At 40.7% G+C, this 19,802-nt stretch overlaps 1 protein-coding gene across 1 annotated transcript; it reads left to right on the plus strand.

Moving 5' to 3' along the window:
- Positions 1–12,549: 12,549 nt before the first annotated feature.
- On the plus strand, positions 12,550–16,041 carry LOC136440733 (choline/ethanolaminephosphotransferase 1-like). The gene is made up of 3 exons (XM_066436836.1): positions 12,550–12,779; positions 13,069–13,194; positions 14,660–16,041. The coding sequence occupies exons 1-3, from the start codon at positions 12,624–12,626 to the stop codon at positions 14,795–14,797; spliced, it is 420 nt and encodes a 139-aa protein (XP_066292933.1). The 5' UTR covers positions 12,550–12,623; the 3' UTR covers positions 14,798–16,041.
- Positions 16,042–19,802: the final 3,761 nt, after the last annotated feature.

The following is a 19,802-nucleotide window of genomic DNA, read 5'->3' on the forward strand; positions in this document are numbered from 1 at the left end:
TCACAGCAGGGTGTCTTGGGTCAACGACAAACACAAATCTGTGGAGGAATATATACATGTATGACTTCTACAAACAAAGATGTTAAGAATCGCAATGACTGTAACAATTCAATTTAATATCACAACAATTTGTAGTGTAAGTGAAAAATAATCTTTGGGACAGAGATCATATCTTTTCCCAATAAGATATAGCTCAATATTTCTTCAGATGGTTAATTGATGTCAGGTTAACTGCGCGATTTCTTGTCCACCCACTTATTGTATTACGTAAGTGTTAGACGTAATACTTACTTGTGTATCAGCATTACAAGAAGCACCTTCTCCTAGTTCAGTGCAAAGTTCTGACCGACGCAGTTGCTGGTCGAAGACAGCAAAATGTAAAAATGTCAGACTAAGCTTTAATTCGAAAGAGACTGTCAGTTTTACTTATTTCATAACAAATACAAATACGGTGAGTGAAAAAATACCTTTGTCCCACAGAAAACGGGATGAATGCATGAGAGTCCATGTCTTTCAGGCGTTCCGCGTGGAAACGGCCGGGATCAAACTCCTGTGTCAAAATATTTTAGATAGATACATTTAGTTCACAAAAAAAGTTTAAAAGTACATACTGTACAATGTCATTTCCCAAGTGATGACATTTCCCAAGTGAGGATTTGCTCGCAAATGTTGCCCCTCTAATTCATTTACATGGGGAATGACAATGTAGGCACTCATTTTCTGATGCTTTTCCCCCAGAACTGAACAACTCTGAGATTCCACTATAAATGATACACGCACGTGTGTGCGTGTGTGTGCGGTTGTGTGTGCATGTGTGTGTGTGTGTCTGCATGTGTGTGTGTCTGTGTGTGTGTGCGTGCGTGTGTGTGTATGTGTGTGTGTACGCACAAATGTGTGTCCACGTGGCAGTGGAAGGGCGAACATATGGTTGACTGTGCTGCGTTGTAAACTACAGGCTTCTTGTTTGGTTTTGTCTCTTCTCATATTACATTTTGATCAAAATGATTTGTCGCACCTTTAGTCTAGTGAATAAGACACACTCAGAGGTGGCCGAAAAAAATGATTAATGCATTCTCACTTGTCTGAGTGAACTTGTCAGTGCTGTTATCGCTTCGATTCTTACTTTGAAATCCTCAAAATATAGGAACTGTCATCTCAGAGGGTTGAATTTTGAAAATTTCGAGCTGAATTTTGAACTGAATTTCAGAGAAGGTATACCAATAAAATTTGCTGTGTCGCATAATTTGCCAACTCATGACAGTCAAAGAGACCCATCCTGTAGGTCGTTGACCTAATTCAAAATGTCACGCATTAAGTAATCAATGGATTGTGATCTCAAAGGTTGACAATTGCGCAAACAAAGCTTGCAACGCAAACAGCCGGGGTTTATAAAAAGGTCCCATTGTGACTTTAAGATTGCTTATACACCGCTGTTTCTGGCTGAAGTCACACCATTTGCCAGAATGGACCTAAGGGGTTTCTGTTAGAAACACTACAGTACGCCAAGCTAAAAATTGGCATTACCGGAATTGCATACAGCAACTCAGAGGCGAAGCCCCTCGTAAATGGTGGGAGTGCATAAACAGGGAGTTGGGAAGATCACGTGACAGTCGGGTAGCTAGCATTACAGGAGAGCTTTCAGCAGAAAGTATCAGCCAACACTTTGCCAAAGCATGGTGTCAGAGTGAGTGTCTCCACATCTTCCCACTCCCGTTCACAGATGCCTGTCCCAACCTGTGCTCGATTGGGGAGATACAAGTTCTTCTAAAGTCAAATAATCCAAGGAAAGCATGTGGACCGGACAATGTACCAAACTGGGTGCTCAAAGAGTGCGCTGAGGACTTAGCACCTATCGTTTGCCATCTTTTCAATGCTTCCTATGCAGAGGGCACCGTGCCCACAATTTGGAAGTCGGCCAATGTAGTACCAGTACCAAAGGCTGCTGGAGCATCACAAGTGGAAGACTTCCGACCAGTGTCCCTTTTAGCCGGCTTGGCAAAATTACTAGAAAGATGCATTCTTAAGAGACTACTCCCCTCTCTGACTGCGGTTATTCGGGACCAGTATGCCTATATGAAAGGCTCGTCGACTACCATAGCACTGGTACGCATGGTGCAAACCTGGCTGTCTGCACTTGACTCCAAGAAGCCTACTCTAGTAAGAGCTCTCTTCGCAGATATGAGTAAGGCTTTTGATCGGGTGGACCATGCTCTACTCCTGACCTGTGTCATCAACCTGCAAGCGAGCCCGTACATGGTGTCATAGATACATGACTACCTTCAACAGAGACAGCAAAGAGTAGTGACCCACGGCAAGTTTAGCACCTGGTGTACACTTACATCTGGAGTTCCACAGGGGGGGTGTTCTCTCGCCCTATCTATTCTTGCTTTTTATGAGCACAAGGTCACCGGTGTACAGTAGTACTTTAAATGTGGGCTACGCCGATGACGTCAGCTTGTCGCGTACCCTCCAAGTGGCTGTGGCCGACAGTGACAAGACAGTGGAGGAGGAAGCGTGCCAGCTTGACGAGTGGGCTTGTGACAACAAGATGACTTTAAATGGCAAGAAAAGCCAGCTGCTACAAATTTGCTTTAACAGATCAGTTCCTGTTCCACCAGAACTGTGTCTCGGGGGACAACAAGTGCCATGTGTTGGGCTAGCCAAGGGCCTGGGTTTTATTCTGGACAAGAATTTGACTTTCAATGAACAAGTTAGCTCTATGGTCACGAAGGCCTCTCGTAGACTCCACTACTTAAGGCTCCTTACAAAACAGGGCACCAGCGTTGCTGACTTAGTGCAAATATACATTACATTAATCAGACCTGTACTAGAGTATGGCCACGTGCTACTTGTAGGATGTAACAAAGAGCAGGAGCAGAACACGGAGAGGGTACAAAAGAGAGCGCTGCGAATAATCTCTCTGGGGGGGAGAAGGGAGGTGCCCACATTGCCAACGTTGAAAGAACGCCGTGAGGCTGCAGCTGTAAAACTACTCAGAAACATGCTGGAGGAAAATCACCCACTGCACGACATGGTTCCTCCTGCTAGGGCTCTTGCCTCAGGGCGAACCTTGAGAAATGGCACGGCCATCACTGTACCAGCAGCCCGTACACAGAGACTCAAAAACTCATTCCTGCATCAGGCTATCCGCCTTTACAACAAGGCAACTCAGTAATACCCATACTGTTAGTTTGATTACCAATGATGTTTCTAGACGAATGGCTTTTGCTCTTAACTGTGTACGGATATTGTAAATTTATGCGCTGTTATATGTTATGTTACATGCGTACTGTTTTTTTGGCGACGCCTCAAGGGCGAGCCAAATTTTTACTATATTGTGTGCAGATTGCAAGAATTCTAGGAATTGTACAGGAATGTGAAAGTCCATGGGACGATAACTCAAGAATGCCTGGATGTATTGTCTTCATATTTTGTAGGTGGGTAGGTCTGTGGGAGACCTTGTAACGATTGGATTTTGGGCCCCCTAGCGACTTTCTATGGTACTGCAGGGGAACTTTCACTTTTCAAATCTCGTCTTCTGAACATGCTATAGTCATGATTTTTAAGTGGTGGATAGCTCTTTGTTAGGAAAACATGTCCTGTAGATTTGGACCTCCTAGCGGATTTTTTTGGAACTGCAGGAGCTGATTTTGACTCAAACTTTGAAAGAGAATAACGCAAGAAGGGGATGACGGATCATCATAATTTTTGGTGTGTAGATAGCTTAAGTGATGATTTACATAATCATTTGCCAATTATGCAAATCAATATCTGATTTGCATAATTAATGAGGACAGTTAATAAATCAGCTGAATTCTATTATAAGACTCTCAAACACATGACATATGTAACTGAGAAAGAGATGAATATCGATAGATATCAATTATGGAAATTGATACTTAATTTGCATAATTAATGACAAAATACTATGAATCCATAGTGGTAAATGATGGGGATTTCATTTTTGCACCATTTGGAAGTTAAATAAATGTGGCCACTATTAGACACAAATCTTGCATAGAGGGCCTCATTTACATAATTTATGAGGAAATGGTACGATAACTTCTTTTGTAAAAACAAGATTTTCATACATTAGACAACTTGTGTTATTTTGGTAGAGAAGGTGATCGACTGATATGATTTATGCGAGGTCCTTATTTGCATGTGGGCTAAAAACGAAAACGTTAACAGAGACCACCGTCGCCATGGCAACATCTTTTTATGTTGCCAATCTTGTTATTATTGTGGATGACGTTGTGTACAGTGTTTGTGTAAAAATCAACACAATTCAGCTCTTATGTAATGCTGCAAGGTTGATTTAATAAACTGAATTGAATTGAATTGAAGAAACGTCAAGCCGCCTTTTGATTGGTCAGTGGATTTATCCCTGAGGCGCATGCGCACCACGTCACTTGCAAAGGTGTTTGATAGAGCGTGTTGCACCTGCTTATTAGTGCGATCATTAAAAGATTCCATAATGATCAATTTTCTTCTAAGAATGAACCAGCCCACCTTGAATGCGGCTCAGCTCAAGAGCCTAGACGAATATGAATACGTGTCGGAAGGAACCTCGCTCTTGACTCCTCTCTTGCAGGTAAGTTTGTTGTTCTTCCATATTGGAGGATTGGGAGGGGGGGGGGATTTTACATTGTATGTTCACGGAGGCATGTGAGGCATGAAACACGTATGCAGAACGTTTACTACGTCTTTATGGTGGTGTTCGTGTATCTAAGGTTAATATCTCGTAAATAGATTCATATAGTCGTGTCCAAAGATATATCGGATGCTCAGAAACCAGGTCGAAATCGGTTCCGTGCGGGAAGCCAACCGGAAATGTCAGGACCTGTCAGCTATCGTCAGTGGATCTTCCCATGGCTATGATGACAGCTACTATACACAATATACAAGCAAAGTACGCACAGGCTTGGCAAAAGTTAGACACCCCGGACGTTCGAAAAACTCACTTATAAATATCTTTACAAAAATTACATATAGATTATTTACTTAAGCCTCATAGAATCTTGGCCAGCAAAAGAAAAAAAATGGATGGCAGCAATACTTGAATTCAAACTTAAAACTTTATTGTTCAATCAAACTTGCAGTCCTTAATTAGTGGGTCCTTGAAATTGCATTGGTTTTACATTGCTTGCCTCGTAAAACACTGCGATTAATTGAAATATAAACAGCATGAAACATATACACAGCATATAAATGACCAATTCGATGCATTCGAGGCACATTTGAACCGATCCCCTATCATGTACATGCTTATACATACGTAACATGTAAACAGGGAGCTTAGACAACCACTAGAAGCTATTCTATCCTTTTTTCCCGTAGGGAACAACAACAACCACAGATAAGTAAACTAGGAATTTACTATCGTGAAAAATAGAATATTGTTTCAGGTGTGTCTGTGTGTGTGTGTTTGTGTCTGTCTGTTTGTGTTTCCGGATTTCAAAAGTCAGCATAACTCGAGAACCTCTGAATGGATTATGATTATATTTAGTATGTAGGTATGTGTTGACAAAACAAAGGTTGAGGTTGATTTTGGGCCTCCTAGTATGTGATCCTGGTACTGCAGTAGAACTTCCGTTTTCTATCTTTTGACCTGGACGTGCTATATGGTCCTGATTTGTTTTTGGCTGGTGGCTATATGTCCTTTTCTAATGTCAATTTCCCTTAAAATCACGGTTCTTTCATTGCATATCTACAGCCCTTTTGGGACTGGCTTGGAGAAAGAGTTCCGCTATGGGTGGCGCCAAACCTCATGACACTTTTGGGACTGACATTCGACATGGTGCCGTCACTGCTGCTTATGTACTACTGCCCTACAGCACGGGAAGAGGTGAGATATCTGGTAACACTACTAGTGTTTTGATAAAGGTTGCTGGGCATTAGGGCTGACCCAAAAGTGGAGTTGCGCAGTGGAGGTATCAAAATGGGAACCGCCACCTAAAATCCTTGAAAATCCTTCTTTCGCTTGAAAATTTTGCCCCAGTCTGGAGACTTTAGAGGTTAACCGGTTAGAAGGAACAGGTAGGGTCTAAGCTTTCCCATTTTGGTTAAAATTTGTCCAGTTCACCATTTTATTTTTGTTGTAAAGACATATGTGAGCTGTTGGGTCATGCGGATGGATACATTTGGGGTAGCTTTCCTCGGAGTTTGAGCTGAACAACCTTCTGTGACTTTCTAGTGGACCAGCATTTTTAAGATTGAAATTTGGGTTAGTACTTTTATGATGCCTTGTTTCAGTGTATTTTAACATGCTTTCCTATGGTCAGCTCTGACTTTTGTGTCAGCCTATTAATCCGATTTCGGTACGCAAATGATTAATATCCAGACCCGAGGCCTGTATATAGTGCCTATTCTATTTCCTAAATAGTCCACCGAGCGTAGTGACTTTATCATTTTTATCATTTAACCCATTCACTGCCTTCTTATTGTCAAAATCACAAAGGAATGATTAGACTGAAATAAACCATGTTGGCCACAGGATCGTAATCAAGCTTCCTATCTTAATATATGGTAATCATGTAAGAAAGAGGCTGTCAAAAGTCACCTACCTGAGTTTTAGTCCATGAAAAACATGCATTGGCAGTGCTGTCAGGCCTCTAAAGTTTAAATCTGGAGCATAATTTCAACTTTCTAATCGGCACAACCCCTACAAATCCGGCCATGTTTGAAAAAATTGACCTTTGACCCCCTTCTCTTCCTGATAATCACACAAAACAGCAAACTTTGCAGGCCTACAGACACCACAAACATGGATGAAAGTCTGATGTTTCAACTTAATAAGAATGTAGAGACCCTTACCTGTAACATCGAGCTCCAAAATATCAACATATCCAGGAAAAAACCCCTTTACAGCTACTTTTACCAAGGGTACCAAACCTATCTAAGGCTAAAAGTAGGCCTTCTGCGCCTGCGCGGATTACTGGAGTGTGGCCTGTTCTACGCGGCCGTCATGCAATTAAGAGGTTCATGATTCAAAGTGCGCATGCGCATGATAAGTGAGATGCATTGTGGGTTACATGTCAAAGATTTCTGCGGTCGACAACAGTTTATTCACCGCTTTGCGAGTCACGTTTTGCTGATAGGAAAATGAATTAAGATGATCCGGATGAATTCATGAAAAAAAGCCCACGAACTACCCGGCGGGGCCCCATTTTCCCAATTGGGACCGAAGCATATCAACGGGGCCTAACTGATTGACACACGACTTAATAACACTGCTTATAGTGACTTGTAAGTGTTTCGTTTGTTTTTCCTACCTTTGTATTCAATGTACAGGCCCCAGCGTGGCTGTATTTGTTATTTGCCTTGGGAGCGTTCCTTTATTACACTTTGGACTGCATCGATGGTATACAGGCGCGCCGAACAGGAACCACCACGCCGCTTGGGAGTCTTTTCGACCATGGCTGTGACGCCATAGCATATGGTGAGAATCTAAGGAAAAGATATGGTACATTCATTGAAGTATCGCATATGGTAAGCTAAACGTTTTATATAGGATCTCTATAGTAGGATTCATGGCTGTCATTGTATATGAAATATAAGTTCTGTATTCACAACCACATATCTAACAATGAGGTCCCAAACGTAAGGTATTGTCACATACATAAACATTGTTGAGCAATGATAAGGACAAAATACAGATTCAAAAGTATATGTTGTCATATACATACCAACATATATTGTATGTTGTCAAATAACAAATTATCTACAACCGTTTGGAACCGCATTGTTCGCAGTGGCACCTAGCTGCAGTGCAAAGTAAACCAGTCAGAATTGCCCTAAAGCAGATGACAGACGGTCGTCAAATGTCGGCTATTGTTAAATTTGTCGTTGTGAAAAAAGGAATTTGTTATCTAGTCATTCACGTCATCTAATGAAATCATTCACGTTATATTGTGCTTTTCAACTTTGCACAGAAGTTATATTATTGACACACTTTATAGGATTGTAGGTTAAAACCTTTTTTTTGGATAGATTAACTCGAGGAGCTAATTGATCCTTGATAATATTTGATGTATGGAAAGGTGTCGGCGAAAAGTAGGACAAGCCTGCCTGAACCACCTAATGACTTCCTTTGGTACTGCAGCAGAACTTCCTGCTTCTATATCTCGCGTTTTTAATATGTTTACCATGTTTTGCCCCATAGACATAGCAGCTTTTTGTTTTGACTGCAGAGTCAATTTTATTACCTTAAAAAAGGTTTGTCTGTCTGTTTATGATCAGCATAATACCACATTAAGTTCTATATGGATCTATTTTTGACACGTTTGTAGGTGTTGCCAAAAGAAAGAAACGACATCGTCTGCACAATGAATGCAATTTTGTCGTTTCTGTGTTAGGAAGAAATGTGTTGTGTCCTTATGCTACGTTGCCTGTAATGTTTTGTCACGACTTAATGTTATGCATATGTATGATCTACGTGCAATAAAAATTCCCTGTTGTTGTTTACACAACATCAATTCTTTCTTTGATTATGATTTCTCCTCTTTTCTGCTTATTAGTTTCCACGAGCATTGCAACATTCTGCGCAATGAAAATGGGAGAGGAACCAGGCTGGATGTTTTTGTCGTTGACTATTTTCGCCTTTTCCTTCTACTCTACCATCTGGGGTCAAAACCTGACAGGGACATTCTCATATAGGTGGTAAGTAGTAATATTTTTTCTTTTCCCGAGGGAAAGTATAGACACCTGACCACCAGGATCAATTCAAATAAGAACATATGTTGAAATGTTGGCATTACAAACGTCATCAATATGGAGCTCTATGAAACCATATAGATAAGGGAATCTAAACAGATATGAATCCAATATGCATTTAGGAAAAACATTTGATCAGTTAAGTAGTTATATCTACGTCACTGAGTGACTAATTGCGTTGTATTGTAGTATAAAATATAGCAATAAAAGGTTTATTTGTTGCCTTCTACAATATGAATCCACGTTGTTTCGTTGGTTATGGTCGTGCATTCATTGGCTGCATGAGATTACGCTGTCGTGTTCAATGATTAGTAATACGTGCTATATTATAAACAAGCTTGTACATGTTGCTTAAAAAGGTGCCTGGTTTGTTATGATCACGCTTCGCAAAGAACGCAATGGCTAATGTAGTGAGTGGGTCGCCCCAAAATGTGTCGTCTGTCATTGTGTCATTATGCAGTGGCATTTTGGCACTTTTGCTTTGTGACGCACTCCCAAGGGCAGCTCTGGGCTTTAATATTTTAATGTATGGACGTGGCATATGGTATTATTTTCTACTATAAAGGGCATTATATAATAATAACAAAACAAACCAAGAGTCCTTAGGACACAATCCTCCGTGAAGTATTATGGTGTTTGCAGTGAGGTTAATGTGTTGATTCCTTCTTCAACTACCGACATGTCAAATTTAAGACAAATCTTTCAAAAGGATCATGATTTATAGGTTCGAAGACACAGATCTAGACAAAACCAGCTGTTTGAAAGTATGAAGTCTCATATTAGCAAAGAAGGCTATTGTAGCATTTGCTTATGAATAATATAATCCCGTCAAGATATGGGTACATCTAAAATATAACATTACCGAAAAAACGGTTACGGTGTAAATAAATAATAACGAGTATCATCTCGCGCATCCTGGCAGACGACATGCCAAGTTTCATACCAATGCAGCAAAGGGTCGTGCGTTGTAGCTTCCATTGTACGCACACCCTTATTTACAATACTCCTCCATGGGGTGAACCTTCTTCACGGAGGTAAAATAATATTGTACATACAATTCAAGCCTTGAAATATAGAGATTGTAGCACAGCCTAGATCCGTCTGTTTTGGAAGAGGAACTATCAATTGTTTTGGAGCGGGTTTCTAATCAGTTTTATGGGAACCGACGGAGGCCGAAAATGAACAGATAAAAGGTCTTTACTTGATTCATATAAAAGGCTCAGACTTAAACATTTGATAATTCCTATGCTCATTATATCGCCGGTTTCCCGTTCAAGCGAAGGACCATTATGATTTCTCAGTTGCTGTTCAAGTTATCGATTACATTTGTCACTTGTGCTGTTTCTTTTTCTTTTACTCTTCTTTCGTCTTCAGCTTTGATGGCCTAGAGCTGAATAGTACCGTCATGGGAATACATATTGTTTCAGCTGTTTTTGGTCCCTCCGTCTGGTCAACCAACGTAATGTATACTTTCTTTTGTTCGCCTTTTTTTGCATATTGTACTGACAACCACTTTATCCGCTGAAGATAGAATGCGTCCCTGTCATGGATCATTTTAAGCAACAAGTTATAGCAATTGCTTAACCCTATTCAGACCAGGGGGGGATTTTCAGGCCCGTGACAACTTTCATGTCGCATAACTCCCGAACGACTTATGCTAGAACAGGCAAACTCGAAGCATTTTTATAAGATTTACATAAGGCTACAATTGTACAATGTTTGTATAAGCTCAAAAATATTTCGTGTTGCCATGGCAACGTGTTTCTGACAGGCATGTTTGACAAAACTCTCTTATCTTGCTTCATGGTCAGGTCCTATAGCCAGTAAACTAACCGAGTGAGCGAAGCAAGTGAAGTCGTTCACGAGGTGGTTATAGGCATCGACCATGCCTTATGGCACTCTGCTCACCGAAGAAAAGCCGGACATTAACGTTATCATCACACAGCCATTATTACAGAGTGAATGAAAATTACACATGAATGACACAACGTTTGTGTTACATGTAAATCTTTTAATATTCACTCACATTCATTCATTCATTCATTCACTTAATCCCATAGCTACTGGCTATAGCCGTCCACATAGTCTGTCCACAAAGATTCTCCAGCTCTAGCCATGGCGGTCATCAGTCTGATCAGCTGAACCGTCGTCTTTCCCGACCACTCTTTTATATTACACACCTTCAAGTCATATATCAAGTTGAAGATAACGAGTCCTCTTCTAATGCACTGGAATGTAATGTTGGATTTTGTGGAGAGCTCACGAATATGAAGTAATAATAACAGGTGTCTATGGAAAATGAAGTCTTCTTTGGTTAACGTCATTTAGCTGTATGATATCCGATAGCAATGACTAACATCGTGGCAGAAAGCAGTTTCATGTGCGTTTACCGGGGAGTCTCATGTCTCAACTAGCACACTGGAACCTCAAGAGAACCTCTGGATGGATTACAGTGATATTTTGTATGTGGGTAAGTGTTGGGGAGACAGAGGTGAAGGTCGATTTTGGGCCTCCTGGTATGTGACCTTGGTACTGCTGCAGAACTTCTGGTTTTTGTATCTTTTGACCAGGACGTGCTATGTTGTTGATTTTTTGCTGTCAGATAGCTTGTGATGCAATGAAGAAGTGGGATAGGTTTGGGCCCCCTAGACGATTGCTCTGGAACTGCAGGCTAGGGGCGGTGTCAGGTGTTGTCAAACTATTCCAAGGAGAATAACTGAAGAAAGGAACAACGGATTTCCATCATATTTAGTATGAATGCAGCTTAGACAGAGATGTACATAAGAATAAAATTATGCACTATTGAACACAATTTGCATTAATAAATGAAAAATTTACAGTGTTTTCCATTATAGGACTCAAATACATGTCATGTATGGAGTTTATTGAAGGTGGGGCATTAACAGATATCAATTATGCAAATGAACCCCTAGTTTGCAATTATGCAAATGAACCCCTAGTTTGCATAATTAATGCAAAAAGTGCTAAAAAAAGTGTTAAATGATAGGACTGTTAACATTTTTGACCTGTGTAAGACAGGTAAACTGTAAATGGCTAAGCATAGATTATTCAAATTTGCATAATCAGAATATTTCACGGAGATCTGAGGTCTGCGAGCCCTTGCTTCATTATTGTCACATGATTTACTAGTATTTCAAAACAGCGAGTTAAGCTAATCATCACAATAAACTTAATTGAGCAATTACACTCGTTTGGTTGGTTAGAAAAGTGGGGTATTAGCATAAGGGATCTGAAAAAGAAGATATGCAAATGTGCTGTTTGTACATATAGGTGCCTCTGATAGGTCTATCAGTTCGAGCTGCGATAGCTTTAACCACGACGTTTACGACAGCAGATGTGGTAATTGGACTCTACTCAGCAATTTCAATGGTATGTGCTTTTGCGTAAAAATTTGTTTCTTTAGAACTGAATACCTACTACTGGTACTACAGATTCGGAAGAAAAAGTATAGGATGATTTTTAAGAAAGATATTGAATGGATCTGTACCTTAAACTGTATCAAAACATGTATCTAAACGTGTTTTATTTAGTGCATAGTACTATGTGAACATTTCTGCATTTCGGAATCAGGTAACCAGCCTAGAGCTTCCTGAATTTTCCTTTCAAATATATTTCAAACATAGTTACACTCGGTCTAAATTGTTTACTCGGTTTGCTTTCGTGCGTGGCTAAAGTCCTGTTTTATTTCTAAAATATATCTTATTCAAGGAAATGTCATACAAGTACAGATAATCAGAAATCTGCATGGTAAACAATCAACTACATGATAAAACAGGACAGCTGGTTCAGTCTTGATAAACAAATGATGATGCGTGCTTTCTTATGGTCAAGTACAAAACTTAAAGATACAACAAAGTGAAGTCCTGTTGTTTCTTCCCACAAAGGACATGGATGCACTGTCTCCGGGTCTTGCTTTCCTGCTTCCTGTTATCCAGGCTCTCGCCATCTACAAGACGTCTCCCATGATGCTGTTCCAGACCCATTCTTGCCTCTCCCTGCTCATGATCGGAACAACCTTTGCGAAAATCACCAACAAACTTATAGTGAGTATTAATTACATGTAACACATGTTACTTTTGGCAGTTGGAATATCAAAAGTTAATTCAGTGACCTTGGTACTGCCTAAGTTAGACTTCTGAAGCTGTTTGATTGTGTATACATGCATGCATGCTACAATCAAACCGTGTGTAAGTGTACTGTACATGTATGTATGTTACAAACAAGCCGTTTGTAAGTGTGCTTTACATCATATTATATGTATGTTACAATCAGCTGCGCATATTAATGAAAAGCTGTTTTATGACACAGCTCTTGGGTTCTTTGGTTCTCCAGGTTGCACACATTACAAAAAGTCAGATGGCGATATTGGACTCATCGATGATTGGCCCAGGCTTGTTGCTCCTGAACCAGTGCTTCAACAGCTTCGTCGATGAGTACATCCTTCTCTGGATAACTTTGGTAAGCAGTGACACTAAGGTCTCATTCCTGTGTTAGGCTGTTCCATTGGAATCAACGTTGAAATACGCAACTTTAATACTAAAAATCTAGAAAACAAAGCAAAAATCTGGAGACGTTTTACTTTTTGTTGGAAGCACACGTGTTCGTCATGCAGAAAAAAATTTACCCAAATATAACCGTGATAACGATATTTATCGCATTTTAAACTGCAGGTACCCACTATTCGCACGGGGCCGCTGTTGTACCGCCAGCGCCTGACCGTATCACCCATAGCAAAATGCGTACACGTCCGACCTATCGCTCGGATGACGAAACTTTCTTACCTAATCCTGACAGTAATAAACAAGCTTTCGTCTCAAATTCTCGTTACATCAGGTGGGGCCGATAAAAGGCAATTTATGATCCACCTAAACACACGCCTCTTATGCCCAGTTATTTTTTTAGGCCGGATTCTTTTAACACAGGAATGAGACCCTAAATTTGTAGATAGAAGGCAATTGCACTTCGTAGCTGTTGCTATTAGTTAACCCTCATACACCCTAATAACATAAGGTTTTGTTCAGTATTATCTTCATTTTGCATTTTTCCCCGTTTTACATACATTGCTGCATGCTTCTTCCATAAAAGAGGCACATTTTGATATGGTTAGGTATGAATAATAATGTTCATTGTCGTAATTAATACAAAATGTTTAGAAGGACCACGTTTTGCACTACCGCCGTAACGGTACTATCTTCATTATCTATAACTTTGCCCCTCAGTATTCTACAAAATACAGTAAAATCATTATCATAACAAACGTCATAGTATCAAAATAATTATACTTCGAAGAATATATTTAGATAAAAACTAAAAAATGCCATAATGCGGGCCCAATCGGACTCAACCCAGACTTTGGTATAGTGCCAATCTCCTAAAAAACTCAAGACAGCTTAAAACAATTAAGTCGCGGAATGAATTTTAAAAAAGTGTTCAAACGGCACTTCATAAAAGCGTGGGGTTCAAATGAACTCCGTCGGTGTGTATGAGAGTTAGAATTTTTGGTATATATTCATTTAGTACGTCACACCCTACTTACGGCAGGCATCTTACGAGATGGGCAGGTGGCAACTAACTTAGGTTAGAATGATGACTGATGCAACAGACCCTTTTCGAGAACAGGTGCAATAGGTCTGCGCATTGATTTTCGCGAGATATATTCCAAACTGTAGGTGCATTCATCCCCATTCCAAAAAAAAGGAAACCAGGCTTCGGGTCATGTCAACAAAGGAAAGCCTGTTGACAAGCGCTCTACTCAGTGTAAGGAAATATCGTTCGAAGAATCTTAAAAATGGTGATTAGCATCACAGGTGAACATTCATTTGAAGAATCCGATTGATATAAATCATGTTTTGTCGCATTGTATTCATTGTAAATCTTCTCTGGCTGTTTGTGACCTTTTACTTACTTGTGTGATCTCTTTCAGATATTTGTGACGCTTGACCTGGCCCAATACTGTTTCGCTATATGCTCCCAAATTTGCGAGCACCTTGACATCTACTGCTTCAGTATAACGAGCAAGCCGTCAAAAAAGGGACTGAAAGGAAAGAACAACACCCGCTAGCACAACACTTCAAACCAGGAATAGGCGAGGTGAATTCAATATGGAGTTCAGTTGTGTGTAGATTGGGGGGACATGTGGCTACAGAGGAATTCAACTACAAATTTGTTTTGAAAATGTATCCTATACCGGAGACAGAAAATCGACTAATCGCATTGTCGATACTTTCCTACTTGACTAAAACATTTATAGTCACTTACCCATCGTTTCCGGTGATGAAAATGACTGTTTTCTATAGCTCCGTGTATAGGGCCAGATATATTCATATTACTTGATTCTTCACATTTTCATTTGAAAATATTCTTACAAACTTACAAGGACGACATATGGCGATATGTAAGAAGTATTTCTTGATATCAGAAATCATCCTATTAGACTGCATATCTTATTCTTATATGGCAATTATATTATATAGCAAGTATGTCTCGATTAAGAAATCATCCTATCAGAAAGCCTGTTTTATTCGTATATGGCAATATGTAACGACAACTGGTACGTCTAGACTCTAGATATTAGAATTCATAGTATTAGATAACATCTTATTCGTATATGGCAATATGCAAGAAGTACTTCTTGATATTAGAAGTAATACCATTAAACAGCATATCTTTTTCGTATATGACAATATGTAACGAGTATAAGTATGTCTCGATATTAGGAATCATCCTAGTAGATTTCCTGTTTCATTCTTATATGGCAACAAGTAGGAAGTATTTCTCGATTTAAGAAATCAAACTATTGGACAGCATGTCTTATTCGTATATGGCAATATGTAACAAGTATGTCGTGATTCAGAAATCATCATATCAGACAGCCTATCTTATTCATATATGGAAATATGGCAATATGTGAGAAGTATATCTCGATATTAGGAATCATCCTAACATAAATCCTATCTTATTCGTATATGGCAATATGTAATAAGCATATCTCGATATTAGGAATCATCCTATAGGCCTATTAGAGAGCCTATTCTATTTGTTTATGGCAATATGTAACAAGTATATCTCGATATTATAAGTCATACTATCAGAAAGCCTAATATTCGTATACGGCAATATTTAAGAAATATTCATGATATCAGCAACCATACTATTGGACAGCATATATTGGTCTTATATGACAATAGACAAAGGTTTGTTTAGATATTTGAAATAGTTTTATCAAATAGGTTTTCTGTGCATATATAACAATACGTAAAGGTATGGCCACGTGTTAGAAATAAAACTACCTAAATCCACGATGTGCCATATTAGTTGACAAAGCCCAACTATTAAAACATACCGTATATAATATCAACAAATACATCGTAACCGTCAACATTCTAATGATTTACATTAGTTGGGGTTACTAGAGTATACTTCAATCAATGACATATTTTAAAGGTAACAAATACATACCTCCAAATGTTTACTACTTACCCCTACTCCGTACGAGGCGGGGGGGGGGGCAGAATATCTGCACAAGTCTCGACCTAGTCTCGTGTTCTCGCGAGACTAGGTCACTCAGTGATCAAAACGTACAGTGGACCAGCATATTTCGCCCATTTACCTTCTCATGCAAAAAATGTCCCCAAATCACCCTAGTGCTAAACATTCTGCCCAAAAAGTGGACTATTTCAAAGTCATTTGCCCCTTTGCCCCCCCCCCCATGCAATAATGGACTTCACAGGAATTCCCATTTATTTATTTTGATTTACCACATTTTGTGGAAGGATTGACATAACAGGTGAACTATCACCTTTTCAAGATGTCATCCCAGACCGGACTGTAAGATTTGGACCATCGCACACCGGGGCATGCCCCTACTCTTTTTCGAAAGGTGTGGTGGGTTCTTTAACGTGCGCGGGGTGTTGCTCTCCCCAAACACGGGACCTCCATTTAACGTCCTATCCGAGGGACGTCCCTAACCCTAGATGAGCTAGGTACTCATTTACACCTGAGTGAAGTGAGGAAAGTCGTGTTAAGTGCCTTTCCCAAGGGCACAACGTCGGGGCGCAAGTTCGGACATGTCTCTGGGCGCACCTGGGATTAGATCCCGGGACCCATTGTTTGACAGCCGCGTGCTCTACAGTTGCGCCACACGACGCCCATGCATAATGTACCATTCAGAAAACATCTCTATCAAAAAACACGAACTTTTGTGTAATCACCCCAGTCCAAAATTCAGTTCTGACACATTCCCCGCATTCCCGGCTGGAATCCTGTGTTTGTGTTGTCCCAGGGTGCTTTGCTTTACTTCAGGACAACCCGAGTCAGTTCCTTGTTCTCAGTCAGAGTGTGTAAATGTGAAAAACTGGACGCACTGAGAATTCAGTCATGGAGAATTTTTTCAAAAGCATTTGACAGTGTACCACACAACAGACTCATTCACAAACTACAGTACTACGGAATAAGGGGGGGGGGTAAAGGTCATCCTGGTCTGGGTAAAGAACTGGCTGCTGGACCGGCACCAACAAGTAGTGGTCGACGGAGAGAAATCCAACCCCGTATAGGTCAAGTCAGGAGTCCCGCAGGGTACTGTCCTGGGGCCCTTGTTATTTCTGATCTTTATTAATGACATCGATCAGGATATTACATCACAGCTGAGGCTCTTTGCAGATGATTGTTTAATTTATCGTTCCATACTAACTGACCAAGACCAGTACATACTCCAAGACGACCTAGACCAACTTTGCAAATGGTCAAGCACTTGGCAGTTGAAATTCAATGTCAAAAAATGCTCTATTCTACACATCCACAAGCCCAGAAGCTCACCAGATTTCCTGTACACAGTGTTCAATGAAGCCCTAAGCCACAGCAGTGAACATCCCTATCTAGGTGTCATTCTCACTCACAACCTCAAGTGGAAGGCACACAACAACGATATCACAACCAAGGCCAACAGAACCGTGGGATTCGTGAGGAGAAATATAAGGGGGGCAAGTAAAGAGGTGAGAGAGAAGGCATACACATCACTAGTCCGCCCTAAACTTGAATATGCTTCATCAGTCTGGGATCCTCACACACTACATAATGCGCAGTCCAACACACTAGCCACCAAAATAGAATCTTTACAGAGGAAAGCCGTACGATTTGTCACAGGCAACTACAACTACACTGCCAGTAACACCACTCTCCAACACTCCCTAGGATGGGACACTCTGCAACAACGTAGACACATTGCCCGCCTCACTCTCATGTACAAGACAAATCTGATTGCCATCCCCACCTCACACATCCTCACTTACAACACCAATAACACCAGGGGACACACTCAGCGCTTCATCACATTTCCATGCAAAACAGAAACACTCCGCAGCAGCTTCTTCCCGAGAACAGTAATAGACTGGAACCATCTACCCCAACATATCATTAATTCCACATCAGTAAACACTTTCAAATCTGGGTTGGCCAAGTTTCTTGGCCTTCCCAGTAACAGCGGTTAGCCCCAGAGTAAGTCAGGTCAATACCCAGCGCAGCAACATTGTACATATCACCATTTGTTACCCACTTATTCATATTTTCATGTTGCACCAGTTATGTTTTTCCTTTTTCGGATTTTTCTTTTTCACCATCACCACCACCACCTGTTGCAGCTGGGCATGACCCTGACATTCCCTCGGCGGTATGTCCCTCGCGGGCCCTTGCCGAGTATTGTATAGATGTAGATGTAGATGAACCCTGTGGATTCTTGATGCGTAGGCCTCGGCAGGAGAGTTTGTACTATATGTATACCGAATATATGCCGGGATATCGGGTGATAGGCTTGGCGGATCCCGAACTTACCCGAAAGCCGACGTCGCCCGAAGAGCGCCCGAAGATGCGCGCCCGAAGGGCGCCCCACAGCGCCGCAGGTACCAAGCGAATTCCTCGCGAGGCTGTAGGCCTCGGAAGGAGAGTTTGTACTATATATAAACTGAATATATACCGGGATATCGGGTGATAGGCTGGGCGGATCCCGAACTTACCCGAAAGCCGACGTCGCCCGAAGAGCGCCCGAAGGTGCGCGCCCGAAGGGCGCCTCACAGCGCCGCAGGCGCCAAGCGAATTCCTCGCGAAGCGAGGAATGAGCGATTTTGAAGTTAGCTACTCCGAGCGGCTGTCTCGTATAGGACGACGGGGGCCGTCGGAAGTATTTGCATAACTATGGGTCAGGATGGATTACGCAACTGCTCAGCGGGGTAGACAAACTCGCTATTGTTTGAGTCCGCGGAGCTGAGGCCTACTGCCCATGTTTGTACTGGGTTGATCAAAAAGCAACAGAAGTAAACATATTGTTATGTTTACCTTCACAGAAGTAAACATTTTATTTTTGCTACGTTTCCTCCTCTTCCTCTTCTCCGCACAAATAGAAAACATGAATATCTCCAAAACTAGATCTTGGAATGACTGGAAATCCAGCAAGCTGGTAGGCCTGTACATAACACACTGCACCTTGGTCTTTTGGTCCCGATCTCATATAGATGAAAGAAAATGAATTGTTACCAACCATATTTGTTGTCAAATACTTCATATTTTTTCAGTTTACACTTATTTGTTTGATGTGTTTGTAGCATTTTGTTCATTTCTGTCATTTCTGTACTGAGTTATGTTATCATTTAACTATCATACCTTATCAATTATCATATTGTTGATATTCGTTACCATTTACTTTATCATTAGCATTCTCTGATTTGTGATCATATTGTTATTGTATGCATTTACTATCATTATCTCCATGAAATGTGTCATGGAAGTTATAGTTTCTCTGTCTGTTTGTCTGTATGTCTGTCTGTCAGTCTGTCTGTCTGTCTGTTTCTTCTTTGGGGACAGGTAGCCAACTTCACCTTGTGGAAGGTTCTGCCACACTGACGGGGTTGTTGGAGCTGGAGGTGGTTTAGTTGGGACTTGTCAGTTCCAAGTAGTGAGGTGTGATGAGGAAGGAAAGTAATGTGATCATTTAGTACATGAATGCTATCTTGTCTATAATATATCTATCTCTAAACATGATAACACAAGAACGGCTAAATGGATTAGTCTCATATTTA

The sequence above is a fragment of the Branchiostoma lanceolatum genome, chromosome 8, assembly GCF_035083965.1.
Source record: "Branchiostoma lanceolatum isolate klBraLanc5 chromosome 8, klBraLanc5.hap2, whole genome shotgun sequence".
Lineage (NCBI taxonomy): Eukaryota > Metazoa > Chordata > Leptocardii > Amphioxiformes > Branchiostomatidae > Branchiostoma > Branchiostoma lanceolatum.

Coding starts and splice junctions, on each gene's coding strand:
- LOC136440733 (XM_066436836.1), top strand. CDS start 12,624: ATGGATGCACTGTCTCCGGGTCTTGCTTTCCTGCTTCCTGTTATCCAG. Junction 12,780..13,068: donor AAATCACCAACAAACTTATA/GTGAGTATTAAT, acceptor TTGGTTCTCCAG/GTTGCACACATTACAAAAAG. Junction 13,195..14,659: donor TCCTTCTCTGGATAACTTTG/GTAAGCAGTGAC, acceptor GATCTCTTTCAG/ATATTTGTGACGCTTGACCT.